The sequence below is a fragment of the Myotis lucifugus genome, unplaced genomic scaffold, assembly GCF_000147115.1.
Source record: "Myotis lucifugus unplaced genomic scaffold, Myoluc2.0 scaffold_222, whole genome shotgun sequence".
Lineage (NCBI taxonomy): Eukaryota > Metazoa > Chordata > Mammalia > Chiroptera > Vespertilionidae > Myotis > Myotis lucifugus.
The window spans coordinates 1,366,010-1,384,557 of NW_005871270.1; the positions used below are offsets into that span (position 1 = coordinate 1,366,010).

Genomic DNA, 18,548 nt, shown 5'->3' on the forward strand with positions numbered 1-18,548 from the left:
TGATGACATTAATAGCAATGTTGATAAAGACTTTTGTCCAAAATCCTCAAGAAACTAGATATAACACATTTATTGCATGCACATATACAAATATTTAACTTGATATGAGGTTTTATTGAATGTTTTCCTCAGAAATAAAGATACCAAGTAGTTATGGTATATATCATACTATTTTATTTATCAGTTTACTTACTATCTATAATAATAAAAGCATAATATGCTAATTAGACCAGACAGCCGAATAGCAGAACAACCATCTGGACAACCTTCCGGACGAAGCCGGGGCCATCGCAGCTGCGATGGCTGAGGCAGCCACCAGGGCTGCGAGGGCCGAGCCCCTTGCATGAATTTCATGCATTGAGCCTCTAATTGTATTGATAAACTGCAAAACTAATTTTGTCCTTTATCCCACCTAGTGTGATTATTCATACATTCACTGTACAAATAGTAATGTTTTTAATTATGGGATGCTGCAAATAGATATATGTACAAATTATCTTTCTATAATTTTTAAAATTCTGAATTCCAAAATATATTCAAAATTCTACAGCTTTGAATAAGGAGTATGGACTTGTATACCCATAAATGGAATACTATATGGCCATTTAAAAGAACCAGGAGCTCTTGATGTACTGATGAAATAAACATTAAACCCTGGCCGGTTTGGCTCAGTGGATAGAGCGTTGGCCTGCGGACCATCGGGTCCCAGGTTTGATTCCAGTCAAGGACACATGCCCGGGTTGTGGGCTCAAGCCTTAGTGCAGGGCATGCAGGAAGCAGTCGATTCATGATTCTCTCTTATCATTAATGTTTCTCCCTCTCCCCCTCGCCCTTCCTCTCTGAAATCAATCAAAATATGTATTAAAAAAATAAATAAGTAAACATTAAGATACATTGATATGTAGGGGGAAAATAAAATGAGAATCTGTGTATACTATGCTATTATTTGTGGGATGTTTTTAAAGAGAGGAAATAGGTAATGTATTTCCTTATTATGCATAGATTATCCTAGATGGTTAAAAAACTGATAATATTGGTTGTATATGGGGTTAGAAGTTGATGAATGAGGGACAGGAGTGACGGGAAGAAACAGTTTTTCATTATTTACTTTTGGTATCTTCAATATTGAATCATGTGAAAATTTCTAAAATTTTAAATTATAAATGCCAATAGAAACTTCTCAAATTGAAATACAAAGAGAAAAAAAGAATGGGAGTGGGAGGGACCAGACCAGAATATCTAAGAACTGACATTCAGCCATCAAACCCACGACCCTTCGGTGCATGGGGGCCAACTCTAACTACTGAACCACATCGGCCAGGGTAGTGTTTTTTAATTCTTAATTAAACTAATAAATAATGTCTTGTTAAAAAAATAATAGCAATTCTAAGGTGAACACCACTTAATTATTTAATTCTTTATTTTTAAAGGAGGATAATTAATTTTAGAAGAATATAGTTCTTTTTAATATTATTTCATTTTTAAAATAAGTATAATTGATAGGAGAGAAGAGAAAATTGAATCCTATAAAATGCTTAATTTAAGCCAGAGAAGGCAGAAAGGAGGGGAGATTTTTTAAAAAGAAAGAAACAGCCCGGCTGGCATGGCTCAGTGGTTGAGCATAGACCTATGAACCAGGGGGTCACGGTTCAATTCCCAGTCAAGGCACGTGCTCATGGTGCAGTGTGGTGCGGGCTCAGTCCCCAATATGGCTGCCTGCTGATCAATGATTCTCTCTCATCATTGATGTGTCTATCTCTCTCCCTCTCCTTTCCTCTCTGAAAATCAATAAAAATATATTTTAAAAAGAAAGAAAGAAAAAAGTGTGATACACACACACACACACACAAAAGAATATTCAGCCATTAAAAAAAAAGGAAATCCAGTCACTTGCAACAACATGGATGAACCTTAAGGACATTGTGCTAAATGAAATACGTCAGAAAAAGATAAATATGTATGACCTCATTTAATATGTGGAAACTCATAGAAACAAAGTAGATTGGTAGCTGGCAGGAGCTGAAATGTAGGGGAACTGAGGAGATGTTGGTCAAAGGGTACAAATTTTCAGTTATAAGATGATTAAGTTCTGGGGATCCAATGTACAACATGGTGACTATAGTTAACAATACTGTATTGTACACTTGAAATGTCCTAATGGATTAAATCTTAAATGTTCTCAACCACACACACAAAAATAAAGGTAACTGTGTGAAGTAATAGATGTGTTAACTAACCTTATTGTGGTAATCATTTGCAATCCATACATATTAAATCACACTATACACCTTAAACTTACACAATGTTAAGTCTATTATGGAAATAAAATAAATAATCTAAGTTTTCACCTTGGAAAACAAGAAAAAGAAGAGCAATATAAACCTAAAACTAGCAGGGGGGAAAGATAAACAGAAATCAATGAAATTTAAAATAAGAAAAAAAATAAAACCAATGAAAGCAAAAGCTGCTTTTTGAAAAGATCATTAAATTTTATAAACCTCTATCCAGCTTGCCAAGAAAAGAAAGAAGAAATAAATGACTAGTACTGTAAATGAAAGAGGGGCCATCATTACTGAGTCCATGGTCATTGAAAAGATAATAAAGGAAAATTATGAACAACTGTATGCTCATAGATTTGATATCTTAGATAGTAAAATGGACAAATTCCTTGAAAAACACAACCTACTAAAACTCACACATGTAGAAATAAATAATCTGATTCGGCCTATCTATGTTAAAGCAATAGATTCAATTATCTTTCGAACAGAAAGCACTTGGCCCAGATGAGTTCACTAGTGACTTATCAAATATTTAAGGTAAAAAAATAATACCAATTCTCTACAATCCCTTCCAGAAAATAGAAGCAGAGAACACCTCAAGTCATCCAGTGAGGCCAGCATTACTGTAATACCAAAATCAGGTAAACATAATACAAGAAAGGAAAACTACAGACCAATATCACTCATGAAGATAAATGCAGAAATCTTCAACAAAATATTAGATAATTGGCCCAGGCCAGTGTAACTCTGTTTGGTGTCGTCCAGTGCACCAAAAAGTTGCTGGTTCAATTCCTGGTCAGGGCACATGCCCAGGTTGTGGGCTCGATCCCCAGTAGGAGGCGTGCAGGAGGCAGCGAATTGGTGTTCCACTCTCACATCTATGTTTCTCTCTCCTCCTTTCCTCTCTCTTTAAAAATCAATAAAAACATTTTTAATTTAAAAATATTTATTAGCTAATTGGATCCAACAAAATATAAAAATAATTATACACCATGACCAAGTGGAATTTATTTCAGGTATGGAATGCTGGTTCAGGCACTTGAAAATAAATGTAGTCCATCACATCTACAGGCTAAAGAGGAATGAGCATATAATTTATATCGGTAGATGCAAGAAAATAATTTGACCCAAATCCAATACCTATTCATGTTAAAAAAAAAAAAAAATTCTCAGCAAACTAGAACTAGATCAGACTGACTCAGCTTTATAAAGAACATCTACATGCCCTTGCTGGTTTAGCTCAGTGATTAGAGCATCAGCCCACAGACCAAAGGGTTGCCGGTTTGATTCTCAGTTAAGGGCACATACCTTGGTTGCAGGTTCTATCCCTGGCCCTGGTCTGGGTGTGAGCTGACCAGTCGATGAGTCTCTCTCATGTCAATATTTCTCTCTCTCTCTCTCTCTCTCTCTCTCTCTCTCCTCCCTCCCTCTCTCCCTCTCCCTCTCCTTTTCCCTCTTCCTTTCTCTTTCTAAAATCAATAACATTTTTAAAACCCACACATTACAAAGCACCCCCCAAAACGTACTTAAGAGTAAATCTAACAAAATATATACAATATCTATATGAGGAAAACTATAAAACTTTGATGAAAGAAATCAAAGAAGATCTAAATAGGTAATTTCATATCCATGGAGAGGAAGGCTCAATATTATTTTTATGTCAGTTCTTCCCAACTTAATCTATAGATTCAATACTATCTAAACCAAAATCCCAGCAAGTTATTTTGTGTATATTGATAAACTATTTCTGAAGTTTATATAGAAAAGCATAAGACCTAGAATAACCAACACAGTATTAAGGAAGAACAAAGTTGGAGAACTAACACTACCCAACTTTAAGACTTAACTGTAAAGCTGTAGTAATCAAGACGGTGTGATATTGGCAAAATAACAGACAAATAGGTAAGTGGGACAGAATAGAGAGCTTCGAAATAGACCCACACAAATATAGTCAACTGACTTTTGACAAAGGAGTAAAGAATAGTCTTTTCAACAATTGGTACTGGAGAAACTGGACACCTATATGCAAAAAATGAATACAGACATTGACCTTACACCTTCCATAAAAATTAACTCAGAATGGGTCATAGACATAAAATGCAAAACTATAAAACTTACAGAAGATAACATAGAAATTCTAGATGACCTTGAGTTTGACAATAACGTTTTAGATACAATAATACCAAAAACACAATCCATGAAAGAAAAATATTGATAAGTAGGCTTCATTAAAATGAAAAACTTCTGCTCAGTGAAAAACACTGTTAAGAAACTGAAAAGATAAGCCACAGACTGGGAGAAAATATTGTAAAACACTATCTGATAAAGGACTTGTATCACAAATATACAATTAACACTTAAAACTTAACAATAAGAAAACAAACAACTGCATTTTAAAATTGGCCAAAGACTTAAACAGATGCCTCACCAAAGAAGATAAGTGGCAAACAAGCATATGAAAAGATGCTCAGCATATGTCATTAGGGAAAAGAAATGAAACAAAAGTGAAATACCACTACATACCTATTAGAAAGACTAATCAAAACCCAGACAACACCAAACATCAGTGAGGATGTGGAACAACAGGAACTCTCATTGGGAATGCAAAGTTGGAGCCAATTTGGAAGTTGGTTTGTCAGTTGTTTACAAAGCTAAACATAGTCTTACCATATGATCCAGCAATTGTGCTCCAAGGTATTTACCAAAATGACTTGAAAATCTATGTCCACACAAAAACTTGCACACTAATGTTTACAGCAGTTTTATTTGTAATTGCCAAAGACTAGAAGCAACCAAGGTGTCCTTCAAAAAGTGAATGGATAAACTAACTGATACATCCATACAATGGAATATTATCTATATATATAAAAGGCTAATATGCAAAGTGTCCCCTCAGGAGTTTGACTGGGAGACCGGGAGTTCAGTCGCTCTCTATGACGTGAACTGACCACCAGGGGGCAGCGCGGAATGAAGGAAGGCCCCAGCCAGCAGCTGGCCAGGCCTAAGGACCCTTCTGTGCACAAATTCGTGCACCGGGCCTCTAGTTTACCAATAAAAGGAAATGAGTTATCAAGCCACAAAAAGATGTGGAGGGATCTTAAATGTATATTGCTTGGTGAAGGAAGCTAGTCTGAAAATGTTACATACTATAATTCCAAGTACATGGCATTGTACTTGGAAAAACTATAGAGACAGTAAAAAGATCAGTAGTCACAGGAAGAATAAGGAAAAATGAATAGGTAGGTGTAGCATAGGAGATTTTTAGAGCAATGAATCTATTCTGTATGATACAGTAATGGAGGATCTATGAAACTGTGCATTTCTCAAAAACCATAGACCTGTACAACCACAATGGACCCTAATGTAAACTATGGACTTTAATTAATAACATAAGAATATTGGTTCATCCAATGTACCACACTAATGTAAAATGTTAATAATAAGGGAAACTGCAAGTGGGGAAATGGGGTATATGGTAACTCTGTACTATGCTCAATTTTATTAATTTTAAAAATTGTTTTTAGAGCTGACAGAAGCAAAAAGGTAATCTCTCCCATAATCCTGACACCCAAAGATAACTACCACTCAGGCATTCGTATAAATATTCTATTCATTTTCTATTCATATGTATGTACACACATACACTATACACACACTGCTACTTATCTTTTTTTATATAAAAGTTGAATAGACTATTACCTATTCACAAATTGTTTCTAATTCCCACAACAACCCTAAAAGGTTATTGTTTCCATTTTATAGATGAAGTAACTGAGCTGGTAAATGGCTGAACTAGGTTCAATTTCCGATGTATTTTATTCCAAAGCCTATATATTTTTACCACTATACCTCTTTGTAAAACGTAACACCTACTTTTTGTTCCATCTTTATTTAACACTACCCCTTTACAAGATATACCAATCTTCCATACACCAGACTGCCTTCATGCAGTGAGTTTCACTTCTGATGGTGTACATGCCCTTCCTGTGGAGTATTCCTTAACTCTGTGCCCTCGTACTGAATAGGAAGTGGTAGCCTACCTTCTTTTTGCTCCAGGGAGGCAAACAATGGGACTGGCATACATTTTTGGCAATAATATTGCTTTCTGTCTTCTGTATAAGCAGCTCAAAATTCAGGTGTTTAGGAAAATTACTTGAGACCTAAAGAGCCTGAGGAAAAGGAGGGCGAAGGGTAGAGGCAGATGAAAGGGTAAAGAGAAGTGAATACATGTGGGCGCCTCGAGAGGAAAGCAGCCTCCAGGGTTGGGTTCAGTGGAGCAGAGCTTGATTGTCCAGAAGGGGTGTCGCATTCAGTGAATTGATAGCAGCCAGTTCAACCAGTACCTGTGGTGATCAGTGGGCCATTCAGAGAAACTTTAAAGAAAACCCTATCCCTGCCCCTTCTCTCGGTACCTATAGGAGACACTTTGAGGCTCCGAACAATCCTGGAAGCAATACAGAAGCACATCCATTCCTCCTCCCTCATCTTCAAACTGGCCCAAGATGCATTCAAGATTGCTACCCCCACCGACAGCAGTACTGACAGCACCCTGCTCAACGTGGCCCTGGAGCTGGGGCTACAGGTATGGAGGAGTGGGCCTCCCCGGCGTTAGTCTGGTAATTGACCGAGGGACCATTAACAGAGGATAAGATCTTAGGGGGACTGGGCATAGGCCCAAGCTGGTTCTTTCTGTGTCCCCTGAACACAACTTCTAGCCTAGGCACAAGGTAAGAACTCTATAAATTGGGCTCCATTTTGAAGTTAAGTCCAGAAGCAACATAGCTTTAGGATCCACCGGGTCCGGGTCTTCTTCCCACCCACTCCCATTCCTCCAAGTCAAGCAAGGTGTGGTAAATAAGCACCTTATTTGTTAGAGGTCATCAGTGAAGCCTTTATCTGTTTCGTAGGAGGTGGGGCTGAAATTAAACAAACCTGTCTGTACTTATCAAGGGAACGATGACTGTTTAAAGCAATAATAAATACTTGTTGCATAAAGAAATGGCAAATAGGGAGAGAAAGTTCATATGCTTAACTCACTGGAAATGTCTCTTTTTGCCCAGGTGATGAGAATGACCTTATCAACCCTTAACTGGAGGCGCCGGGAGATGGTGCGGTGGTTGGTGACCTGCGCTACAGAAGTGGGTGAGTCTTCCACCTCCCTCTACCCCCAGGGTAAAGGAGTTCCTGGGCCCTACTCTTGGGACAGGACAACAAATCATTAGAGCCCTCCTATTCCTGTTACTGATGACCTAAGAAAGGATGGGGCCACTGGTAGCCCCAGCTGGCCCAGGCTCTGCCTCTCTGCTTGGACTATATCCTGATGTCAGCAGCACTTTGTCCCTCTGATCAGAGACATCTGAGAGAATGAATTGTCAACCGCCAGTACTCAAGTGCACCCTTGCGAGATAGTTGACCCGGTGGTTTGGACCCAGTCCCTATCCATACTTCTGAGAAATCCCAAAACAACTTGGAGGCTCAGGACCCCATCTAGAGCCCAAAGCCCCAGCATAAGACTCTACCCTGAGAGGCCCCAGTTCAGCTAGAACCCCCAGGCAGATCTGGGCTCTGCCGCTCCGTCTTTGTGATGGGCTAAGAGCACCTGCTGAGACCTTCAGTCCTCTGACCAGGGGAAGGAAGGAATGGAACAGGGTCTGGCCATCCGGGATGCTCCCCTTGCCCTGGTTTGCCTCAGATCATCTCCAGGCTGCTGAGGAGAAGGGAAAACTCATCTCTGCAGGCAAGTTCTGACCCCAAATGGTAATCTGGGCAGACGTGGATCGGGACCCGGATGGCCACAGCTGAGCTCAGGCTCTCCCCGACAGGTGTGCGGGCCCTGGTGAGCATCTTGCAGAGCTGGTACACACTCTTCACCCCCACCGAGGCTACTAGCATTGTGGCTGCCACCGCCGTATCCCACACCACTATCCTGCGCCTCAGTCTTGACTATCCACAGCGGGAGGAGCTGGCTAGCTGTGCTCGCACACTGGCCCTGCAGTGTGCTATGAAGGATCCACAGAGCTGTGCCCTATCAGCCCTTACACTCTGTGAGAAAGACCACATCGCCTTCGAGGCAGCCTACCAGATCGCCATTGATGCTGCCGCCGGCGGCATGACCCATTCACAGCTGTTCACCATCGCCCGCTACATGGAGCTCCGTGGCTACCCGCTACGTGCCTTCAAGCTGGCCTCACTGGCCATGAGCCATCTCAACTTAGCCTACAACCAGGACACCCATCCAGCTATCAATGATGTGCTCTGGGCGTGTGCCCTCAGCCACTCTCTGGGCAAGAATGAGCTGGCGGCCCTCATTCCCCTGGTGGTGAAGAGCGTGCACTGTGCCACAGTGCTCTCAGACATCCTGCGGCGCTGCACGGTGACTGCGCCTGGCCTGGCTGGCATCCCAGGTCGCCGCAGCTCTGGAAAGCTCATGTCCACTGACAAAGCTCCACTGCGCCAGCTGCTGGATGCCACCATCAATGCCTATATCAACACGACGCACTCACGCCTGACACACATCAGCCCTCGTCACTATGGAGAGTTTATTGAGTTTCTGAGCAAGGCTCGGGAGACCTTCCTGCTGCCGCAGGATGGCCACCTGCAGTTTGCCCAATTCATCGACAACCTCAAACAAATCTACAAAGGCAAGAAGAAGCTGATGCTGCTGGTGCGAGAGCGCTTTGGCTGAGAAAGCAGACAGCCCACTGCCGGGGCAGCCTGGGCTCCCGGTACCATCAGGTCAGGCCAAGGGCACTGAAACATTTGTCCACCCTGAGAGGACCCTAAGCACCTGTGGCTGAACCAAAGGACCACAGGGCTAAGCATGGGGAGAGTCCAACCCTGGCCTGAACCTGCCTTGGCAAGGTTCTCAGTATAGCCCACTGTTCCTGGAGGAGCTGGGCCCTGCAGATCGATCAGAAACTCTACAACATGCCACCTCACGCCCCTATATCCTGCGTGTGTCCTGGGCATTGGCCCTCTCTCCCTTGGCAAACACAGAACACTGTTCCATCTCAGGGATTGCTTAACCAGAGAAACAGAAGCATGTATGGTACTGTAAATATTATAGTATATGTGTTGCCAATTACATTGTAAAGTTGTAACTATTTATAATTCTGGTTCTAATTTCATGGGTACTTGAAATAGCTGTGGGTGGGAAGGTAGACTTGTTTTCTGAGGAGACTCACACCATTTCTCAGGTTTCCGTTGCAGAGTATATACTGTTGGCAGTGGAAGAGTGCAAGTGGCAGGGAGAAAAATGCCAGTTAGAATAAATCCCAAGTCTAGTCTATGCAGAAACTGCAGCCTACAGAAGGGGTAGCTGTAGCCACATGGTGAGTAAGGGGCTGGGCCAGGACTGAACTTAGACTTTGCTGCACGAAGCCATGAGGACACTGAAGCTCATGCTCCTGCCTCACACAGCCTCCAGGAGCCTGCTGAGCTCCTGAGAAACAAGATCAGGGAGCAGGTGGAGGTCTGGGAGGCCACTGAGCTCATACTGTTCATCTGCTCTGGTCACCATTGTTAGTGTCTAGTTTCATTTTTCATTATGTATGTGTGTGTGTGTGTGTGTGTGTGTGTGTATCCGTATGGCTAAGTACATGTGTCTGTATGCAGATATATATCTGTGCATACCTGTATGTGCACATGTGTGTGTCTGTGTGCTGGACTATGGGTTTCTGTGTGAGGGTATACACATTTGTGAACATGTAGGAATACTTATCTGTGTGTGTGTTCATGTTGATACATGTTTAGTGTGTATCTGGGCACACATGAGTTCATGTGCATAAACATGTTTGTGTGTATGCTTGCTCTCCATTGATGCATCTTTACATGTGTAATTGTGTATATTTCAACATGTAGGTATGTATGTGAATTTATATTTGAGCATCTGCATGGATGTGGCTCTTCTCTTTTTGCCAGATGTCTTCCCAATTCCTCTTAGTCTTCTCACCAGCTAAACATGTTCCCCATGTCTGTGCCTCCTTTATTCTCTCACCAAACAAGCTTCTAATCACTAGTCTATCTTAAGAGTGGCTTCTTCAGCTCCAGTTCTCTCCTCACCCTGCACTTGCTTTCTCCCTCTGCCTCTCTACCTCAAGCTTCCTCTGCCTGCTTTGGTCACAGTCCCATTGGTTACTGATTTGGAGGCTGGGGCTGGGATGCATTTGGCCTTTCCCTTTCTGACTAGTTTCTAGCCCTAGTGGGCAACCCCTGTGTTAGCCCTGGCTGACCTCCACAATGTATGACATTCCTGCTACCTTCCTGCCCCTATGCTCAGCCTGAAATTAGGAGGTAGCAAGGGCATTCCGAAGAGTCATTTGGATGCCAGTGTCTTGGTGTTTACTATTTTATGTTTTAGTTCCTGAGTAGGGGATGGGGTGTGATAGGAAGGGTGGTATAGCTAGAGTGTGAACTAAGGACCTGTCTGCTCTATTTTCCTTTCTTTGACAAACTGTTTGTTTCGCCTTCTTTCCCCCCTCCACACTAACCAGTAAGTTGTATTTGCTATTTGTGGCTAATGAAGTCTTACTGTTCAGCCATGGGCCCTACAACCTCTCAGCCCAACAGGTTGGTTTAAAAAAAAAAAGCCACTCCCAAATCTGTATTAAGGTTGCCATTTTTTAGCAAGTATGTGAACTCAGTGCTTTTCTATAAATAAATCATGGATCACAGAAAAGATTTTTGTAAAATCAGAAATTGTGTTTTCTCAATAAATGGGGCTCTTCTCTCTCTTCTGCATTGCCCTGGCTGGGACAGGGAGCTGGTTGGGCCTATAGCACAGTGGATTTCTAGTGGTGTAAGATGTGGAGGACAAATGAATTGCCTGCCACACCAAACCCCACTCCAGAGCTCACAAACAGCATAGAGCCTTGTCCCAGGAAATAGGTAGCAACGTAATGGGCAGAAACACCAAGATCCTGAGAAAACTGGAGGGTATGCTCAGGAAAGAATGCAGAGCAACCCTGAGCAACACAGGGACTTTTGTCTTCAGAGGCCCTCCCCTCAGTGATGCAAGTCTAACTCTAACCCTGAGCAACCTAGCTCTAAGTCTTTTTTTTCTAAAATATATTTTATTGATTTTTTACAGAGAGGAAGGGAGAGAGATAGAGAGTTAGAAACATCGATGAGAGAGAAACATCAATCAGCTGCCTCCTGCACACCTCCGACTGGGGATGTGCCCGCAACCAAGGTACATGCCCTTGGCCGGAATCGAACCCAGGACCTTTCAGTCCGCAGGCCGACGCTCTATCCACTGAGCCAAACCAGTTAGGGCCTAGCTCTAAGTCTTTATGTCCTCCCATCTTTTGGTATCAAAGCTGAAGGCTTCTCACCTCTTCCCTGCTTACCTAGACTCCACCTTCCTTGATAGGCCTCTCTGAAGTATTCCAGCCATTCCTGTGCCCCTCTCTGATCTATACGCCCCTTCCCCAGACACAATTTGACCTCATAAGCTGTGGGGACCCTATTTCTCTGCAAGTATCATAGCTCCTGCTGTTAGGAAACTCTACCCAAACCCATGTAGCTCTGGGGCTTGGTGATCTGAAGTCAAGATGGTGGGGAGAGCCCTAACATTAAGTCCTACAGTGCACACCCTGATATCTGAGTTCCCATGACTTTGGGAGAGGATGCAGACGGAGGCCCCGGGGAAGGAGCAGACACTAAGAAGGAACTGAAGATAAGGGCACAGATCTTTCACAAAAAAAAACCACATGTTAGACTCCAACTCTGGGACTTTTATTCTCCTGGAAACAATCTTCTGTGTTGGTAGTACTTGAGGAGGAAAACTGTATGCTCAGTTCTGTCGAAGTGCACGCGAGTATTTGTGCACGGCATCCACAAAGGCCCCCACATGCTCTGGGTCCATGTCAGGGTAAAGTCCATGGCCCAGGTTGGCAATGTAACGCTGTGGCCCAAAGTCATCCAGCATCTGCTTCACCAGCCGCCCGATCTCCTCCTGGGGGACCAACAGGGCATTAGCTACAGGGAGCGCCAGCAAGCCTCTGTCCTCCCTATACATAATAGAGTCACACATATATGTAGGCAATTCTACTCAGTGTTATTCATTCAGTCATTAATTCAAAAAAATTTATTGGATGCCTAGGATGGGCCAAGCACTAAAAAAACACAAATAAACACAACAGTGAAAAGAAATTCCTGCCTTCCTGGAGTTCACATGGTGTGTATGGGGTAGAGGGGAGAGACAGACATAAAAATACAATAATACAACCATCTCACAGCCATGGGAATGCAGAGACAAACTCACAGACATACACAAGGACTCTGGTTGTTACCTCAGGTGCATACAGGGCACAGGGGTCCAGATTGCCCTGCAAGGTCACGTTCTTCCCCACACGTTCCCTGGAAGCAGAGTTGGTGCTATGTTCTGGTGACTACACATATGGCAGGTGCACCCCCTATACCTCACCCTCCGTTACTTACCGGGCTTTCTGTGGGGCCACTGTCCAGTCAAGCCCAACCACCTCGTAGCCAGCCTGAGCCAGTTCCTCCAGAGCAAAATGTCCATCCTTAGCGAAGACAATCTGAGGGAACAAAAGGACAGATTTCTGAGCCTACAGAAGGCCTTGCTTTGCCCACTAACCTACCTCAGCTGTACCTCGGCTGCCCTCCAGTGGTCACTTCATTCCATGCAGGACTTATTCTGAAAGTCCCAGTCCCACCTTCACTCAATTCCCATTCTTACCATGGGCACTGGTGCCAGGCCTGCCTCCTGCAGCATGGCCTTTACTCGCTTGGCCACATCACGGATGTAGGGCAGTGCAAACTTATTGAAGAGCTGTGGGCCAAGATGCCCTGCGTGGGACTCAAAGAGCTGCAATGCCTACAGTTAGGTGGTGGTGAAGAGAAATACTTAACACACAAAAAGGAAATATTTCAGGCCCCACACACAGAATGGAACTCAATTTTCCCCAAGTGACTTCAACCCCTGATACTGCCTAAAAACCCAGTTCCAGTCAAAAAGTTTTGTCTTTTCCTCCAGATCCCAGTGCTACCTGTGGTCTTTGAACACATGAAACATTAAGCCCGCCCCCGCCAGTGTTGGATGGACTTAGCTGCTCCAGCCAGATCACTGCAAGCTGAGCTTGCTTTCATGCCTGGCATTAAGACACCTACCCTCCCTCAGGATGCAGGAGGACTATGTTGCTTCTGATCCTTATAGACTAAACCTCCAGCCTATTTGTCTCTCCCTCAGGACTCACCTGGGCACCAGCAACCACTTGTCCCACCAGATATGGTACCAAAGCATCAGTGAGGATGCGAAGCAGCTGGTGACTGGCCTTCGGTCTCTGGTAAAGCCAGCGCTTGGCCTGAGCCATGGTGCTTGAGCTGCCGCCCTCAATCATGTATGTCATCAGAGTCCACTGCAAAAGGTACAGAGAGAATGCAAAGGTGTAGAAGTCTACCTGACGCTTCCTTCCCTTGCCTATCCCAGACCTGCCGGAGTGACTGCCCCAGGCCCAGGTGCCTGCCCTGTTCCACATTACCGGGGCGCCAGCAAAGCCAATCAGGGGCACACGCCCAGCCAGCCGTTGTCGAGTGAGGGTGATGGCCTGGAACACGTAGGCCAGCTCAGAGACCACTGCTGCTGGGTCCCGGAGGCGCTCTAAGTCCCGCTCTTCTCTTAATGGTTCTGGGAAACTGGGACCTTTGCCAGGCACCATGGTCACCTCCATGCCCAGTGCCTGGAAGGGGAGAAAACACCTGTGTTTCCAACCTGTAACTCCAGGAGGAAAGGCTCTGTTCAGCTCATGCCAGGAAAGAGGAAGAGAATAAGGCTCAGCCAAACTCCATCTCTTCCAGCCCAACTCTTCCCCACTGTCCAGTGAGGATAAGGGTCCATATTCCAGAGTCAGGTTTGAGCATGTACCTGAGGTACGACAAGGATGTCGGAGAAGATGATGGCAGCATCCAGAGGGAAGCGGCGCAGTGGCTATAGGGAACAGGAGACAGGTTGCTAAGTGGTGAGCTGAGGGCAGAAATCCCTCCCTCTTCTGTGGGCCCCTCACCTGCAGCGTCAGTTCGCAGCAGGCCTCTGGGGATCGACAGGTGCTGAAAAAGTCCTGCGCAGCCCGAGTTTCCCTGAACTCTGTAGACAGGAGAGGGAGGGCAGGGCTCAGCCTGGAGGAACCTCAAGAGCCCTCCCCTGCACCTCAAAAGCTTTTTTTTAATGTATTTTATTGATTTTTTACAGAGAGGAAGGGAGAGGGATAGAGAGTTAGAACCATCGATCAGCTACCTCCTGCACACCCCCTACTGGGGATGTGGCAGCAACCAAGGTACATGCCCTTGATTGGAATCGAACCTGGGACCTTTCAGTCCGCAAGCCGACACTCTATCCACTGAGCCAAACCGGTTAGGGCTCAAAAGCTTTTTGCTCTCCAGAGTTTTACCCAAACTCAAGCCCTGCCCCTGACCTGGTAAGTAGCGGCCTGCCTGCCGCATGCACCAGACCGGAGTGTAGTCTGTGTCTTCCCCCCAGGCCGCTCGCAGGAACGTGTCATTCTTCAGCTCCGGAAAACCCTGGGGCCTGGAGTGGGGCGGGAAGGGGAGCAGGTGTCAGTAAGCTCGCTGAAGGGTGGGGAAGGCGCCGGTCCTTCAGGCGGATTCAGTCCAGCGCCGTTATCTGCTTGCCCCAGACCGGCTCCCGAGCCGTGGCTCCGGCCATCTGCCTCCTCTCTGCCTATCAGGTGGAGCACAGGACGGCAGCCCGCGCTGGGGCCTCTACCCCACCCACATCCCAGCTCCCCGAGCTCAAAGCCACTGGGAAGACGGGGGGCGGGGGGGGGGGGCAGAAAGGAGAGGCTGAGGGTCTCTGGACCAGAAACCACGGGGACAGGGGAGTGTAAGTGGGCGGGTTCCGCATCTGGGCGCTGACGGTCCGGAAATGGGGATCCTAGTTGGAGATTAGAAGGTCCTGGGAGCATCCCCTACGAAGGTCTGGGGGCGCAGTCCCGCGAGGCGGCCCTGGGACGGTCTCGGGAATCCAAGGTTGGAGGACCTTCGGGATCCGGGGCCCTGGGGTTCGGGCTGGGACTCTCCAGGGGAACGGGGCACACGGACAGATTCCTCCGCTACAAGTTAGAAGCCTCGCTGGCCACGCCGAGCGCGGTGCGGAGAACTCACCCCAACCCGTTCGCCTCCATGATAAGATGTCAGTAACTGCGAGCCAGTCCCACTTGAACCTGAGTCTGAGCGGGCCCCGCCCCAGGCCCCGCCCCTTCCTGGACTGAGCCAAGGCGGTGGCCATGTTGGTAGTCACATGATCAGACTCTAGCTGTGGGTAGGGCCCCGGGCCTCACTTCACCGTAAAGTCTGGTGTAGCGACGCAGCAACAAATACTCCACCCCCCACTCCCAGAGTCTAAACTACACCTTCCCTTGGCTTGAGGCATATCCCTCCTCTGAAGGCCTAGGAATCCCCAAGACTCAACCTAAGTCTCACTTTCACTCCCACTGTCCATGATCCTAACAATCTTACCATGGATTATGGAACCAAGCTATACAGGAAACGTAAATCATTATTTATGTTACTAAGAATCTATAATTGGTGTGAAAGTTACAGTGGTGAACAAGATATGCCCTTCCTTTAAGGAGCTACAGACTGATGGGGGGAAAGAGGAATCAGCACTCACAATGTGTTTTCTCAATATGCTTTTCTTGATTTTTAGCGAGAGAGGAAGGGAGAGAAAGACATCGATGTGAAACATCAATGTAAGTGAACATGGATTAGTTGCCTCCCATACACATCCCACAAGCTGGGTATGTGCCCTGACATGGTTACCAGCAAACTTTCGGTGCATGGGACCACGCTCAACCAACTGAGGAGCCACATCCGCCAGGACACAATAATGAATGTTTTAAGAAGAAAAAGCTAGAAGCAACTAGCAAGGGCTCCTCGCTTAATTGGGGAAAGCAGTGGGGGTGTTCCAAGCAAAGGGAACAGCATGTGTAAAGTGAAGAGGCAAAAGAGCAAATGGCTGTTATTATGAAAACCAAGAGATCAATCTGTAGAATTCAAGAGGTTGGAGATGTCTACAGAGTTCTGGTCATGCAGGCCCTTGTGAGGTGCATTTGTTCACTTTATTCTGTAGTAGGGAGATAGCATGCAAATAGCTGAAGAGAAGGAAAGAGAAGCACCATGGTCCCAAATTTCTAGGGAGATGGAAAACTGACAAAATTACACGGGATTATTTATTATTTATTTCTTGATAACCTCAATTATTTGGAAAATATATCAAAACAAAGTTTCCACCCTGGCCAGTGTGGCTCAGCTGGTTGGGTCTCATGCACCAAAAAGTTACCAATTTGATTCCTGGGGGAGGTGGGAGGGCATGCAGGAGACAGCCAATCAATGTTGTGTTCTCACATGGATGTTTCTTTCTCCCTCTCCCTTCCTCTCTCTCTAAAAATAATTTTTTTTAAAGCCTATTAAAAAAAAAGTTTCTACCTAATGGTCCATCAATAGTTGACCAGATAAACAAAATGTTGTATATACATACAATATTATTCAGCCATAAAAAGAATTTAAGTTCTGCTTGGCCTACAGACCAAAGGGTCCCGGGGTCTCAGGCTCCTCCCTGGCCTGGGCCCTGGTTGGGACTCCTGCAGGAGGCAACCAATCAATATGTTTCTCTCATGTTGATGTTTCTCTCTGTGTTTCCCTCTCTATTCCACTCTCCAAGGAAAGAGAAAGAAAGAAAGAAAGAAAGAAAGAAAGAAAGAAAGAAAGAAAGAAAGAAAGAAAGAAAGAAAGAAGGAAGGAAGGAAGGAAGGAAGGAAGGAAGGAAGGAAGGAAGGAAGGAAGGAAGGAAGGAAAGAAAGAAAGAAAGAAAGAGAGAGAGAGAAAGAAAGAAAAAGAAAGAAAGAAAGAAAGAAAGAAAGAAAGAAAGAAAGAAAGAAAAAGAAAGAAAGAAATCTAAGTTCTGATACATGCTACAACATTGTTGTAACATGCTTTAGTGAAATAAGGCAGACACAAAAGAACACATATTGTATGGTTCCACTCTCATGGAATATCTAGAATAGGCAAATTCATAGAGGCAAGTAGATTAAAGTTTACCAAGGGCAGGGGAAAGGAGGCAATGAAGAATTAATTGCTAAAGGGTACAAAGTTTCTGTTTGGGGTGATGGCAAAGTTTTTTTTTTTAATTTATCACATATATATTGATTTCAGAGAGGAAGGGAGAGGGAGAGGATGATAGAGACATCAATGATGAGAAAAAATAATTGATCAGGAGGCAGCCGCACACTGGGATCCAGCCCACAACCTTGGCCTATGCCCTGACCAGGAATCCAACCCTGACCTCTCTTCCTGGTTCATAGGTCAACGTTCAACCACTGAGCCACACTGGCCCAGCCACAATTTTTAAAATTAATGTAATATATTTTAAAAACCATTGAATTATAGTTTAAATGGGTGAATTGAATGGTATGTGAATTATATTTCAAGAAAACTTTTTTTAATATGTATTTTTTATTGATTTCACAGAGGAAGAGAGATAGAAACATCAATGATGAGAATCATTGATTGGCTGCCTCTTGCACGCCCCCTACTGGGGGGGAATCGAGCCGTGCCCTGACCTGGAATGGAACCTGGGACCCTTTAGTCTGCAGGCCGACCAGGGCAAGAAGACTTTTTTTAATGGGGGGAGGGGGCAGTTTCCTTTCCTTCCATGATTGTACTTCATCAACAGCTCCTGCCTATCTTTTTTTGCCTTCTCCCTTCCTGTCTAGGCCTTTCCTCTCATTTGGTTCAGAATTACTGCGAGAAACGGGATAATGACCATTAGTATCCTGGAGGCAGCCAATCGGCGTTGCGTTCTCACTTGGATGTTTGAACGCAACAACCAGGATCAAGCCTGAGTGACTCAAGGCGCTTGCCAATGGCAGGGCTGGGGAGGGGGTTATACCCCAATCATTTAAGTCACACTGTCCCTAGGACGGGGCGCCGAGAGGATGTCTAGAAAATGTAAGACTCTTCTGGTTGTAATATGACTTGTTAGTGAGGAGGCAAAACGAAAGCCAGGGGACCAGAAAAACGGTGGTTGCAATGATCCAGGACGGATAGAGTGGTGGCTTGAATAAGGGTGGCAGCAGTGGGGAGAAGATGGTAGTAGAAGTGGGGGAGCGAAGGGGGGATTGGTCAGGTAGAAGCTATTGAACTGGGTCGGGTTGCTCAGTGGGGAGGCGCAGAGGGAATAGGGTTGAGGATCCCGGAGTCCAGAGGGCATACGGAGGTGCGCGTAGGCCA

The 18,548-nt window shown here is 45.0% G+C and overlaps 3 protein-coding genes across 3 annotated transcripts in view; 2 read left to right on the forward strand and 1 right to left on the reverse strand.

Annotated features, from left to right (window-relative positions):
• ZSWIM5 (zinc finger SWIM-type containing 5) overlaps nucleotides 1–10,951 on the forward strand; it is a 93,919-nt gene extending 82,968 nt beyond the window's left edge. The window contains exons 13-15 of the mRNA XM_006098199.3: nucleotides 6,698–6,861; nucleotides 7,340–7,421; nucleotides 8,102–10,951. Coding sequence (XP_006098261.1) covers nucleotides 6,698–6,861; nucleotides 7,340–7,421; nucleotides 8,102–8,964 — 1,109 coding nt within the window. The 3' untranslated portion in view covers nucleotides 8,965–10,951. The remainder of the gene's footprint in view (nucleotides 1–6,697; nucleotides 6,862–7,339; nucleotides 7,422–8,101) is intronic.
• A 1,041-nt stretch (nucleotides 10,952–11,992) lies between these two features.
• UROD (uroporphyrinogen decarboxylase) lies at nucleotides 11,993–15,570 on the reverse strand. The gene is made up of 10 exons (XM_006098179.3): nucleotides 15,423–15,570; nucleotides 14,714–14,826; nucleotides 14,306–14,385; nucleotides 14,167–14,229; nucleotides 13,784–13,981; nucleotides 13,499–13,660; nucleotides 12,982–13,119; nucleotides 12,720–12,820; nucleotides 12,572–12,638; nucleotides 11,993–12,234 (listed from the first exon to the last, which is right to left on the reverse strand). Exons 1-10 carry the CDS (start codon nucleotides 15,440–15,442, stop codon nucleotides 12,073–12,075), a joined length of 1,104 nt encoding a protein of 367 aa, XP_006098241.1. The 5' UTR covers nucleotides 15,443–15,570; the 3' UTR covers nucleotides 11,993–12,072.
• A 2,506-nt stretch (nucleotides 15,571–18,076) lies between these two features.
• The window catches only part of HECTD3 (HECT domain E3 ubiquitin protein ligase 3), an 11,147-nt gene continuing 10,675 nt past the window's right edge, over nucleotides 18,077–18,548 (forward strand). Inside the window, 1 exon segment of the mRNA XM_023761912.1 lies at nucleotides 18,077–18,154. Coding sequence (XP_023617680.1) covers nucleotides 18,077–18,154 — 78 coding nt within the window.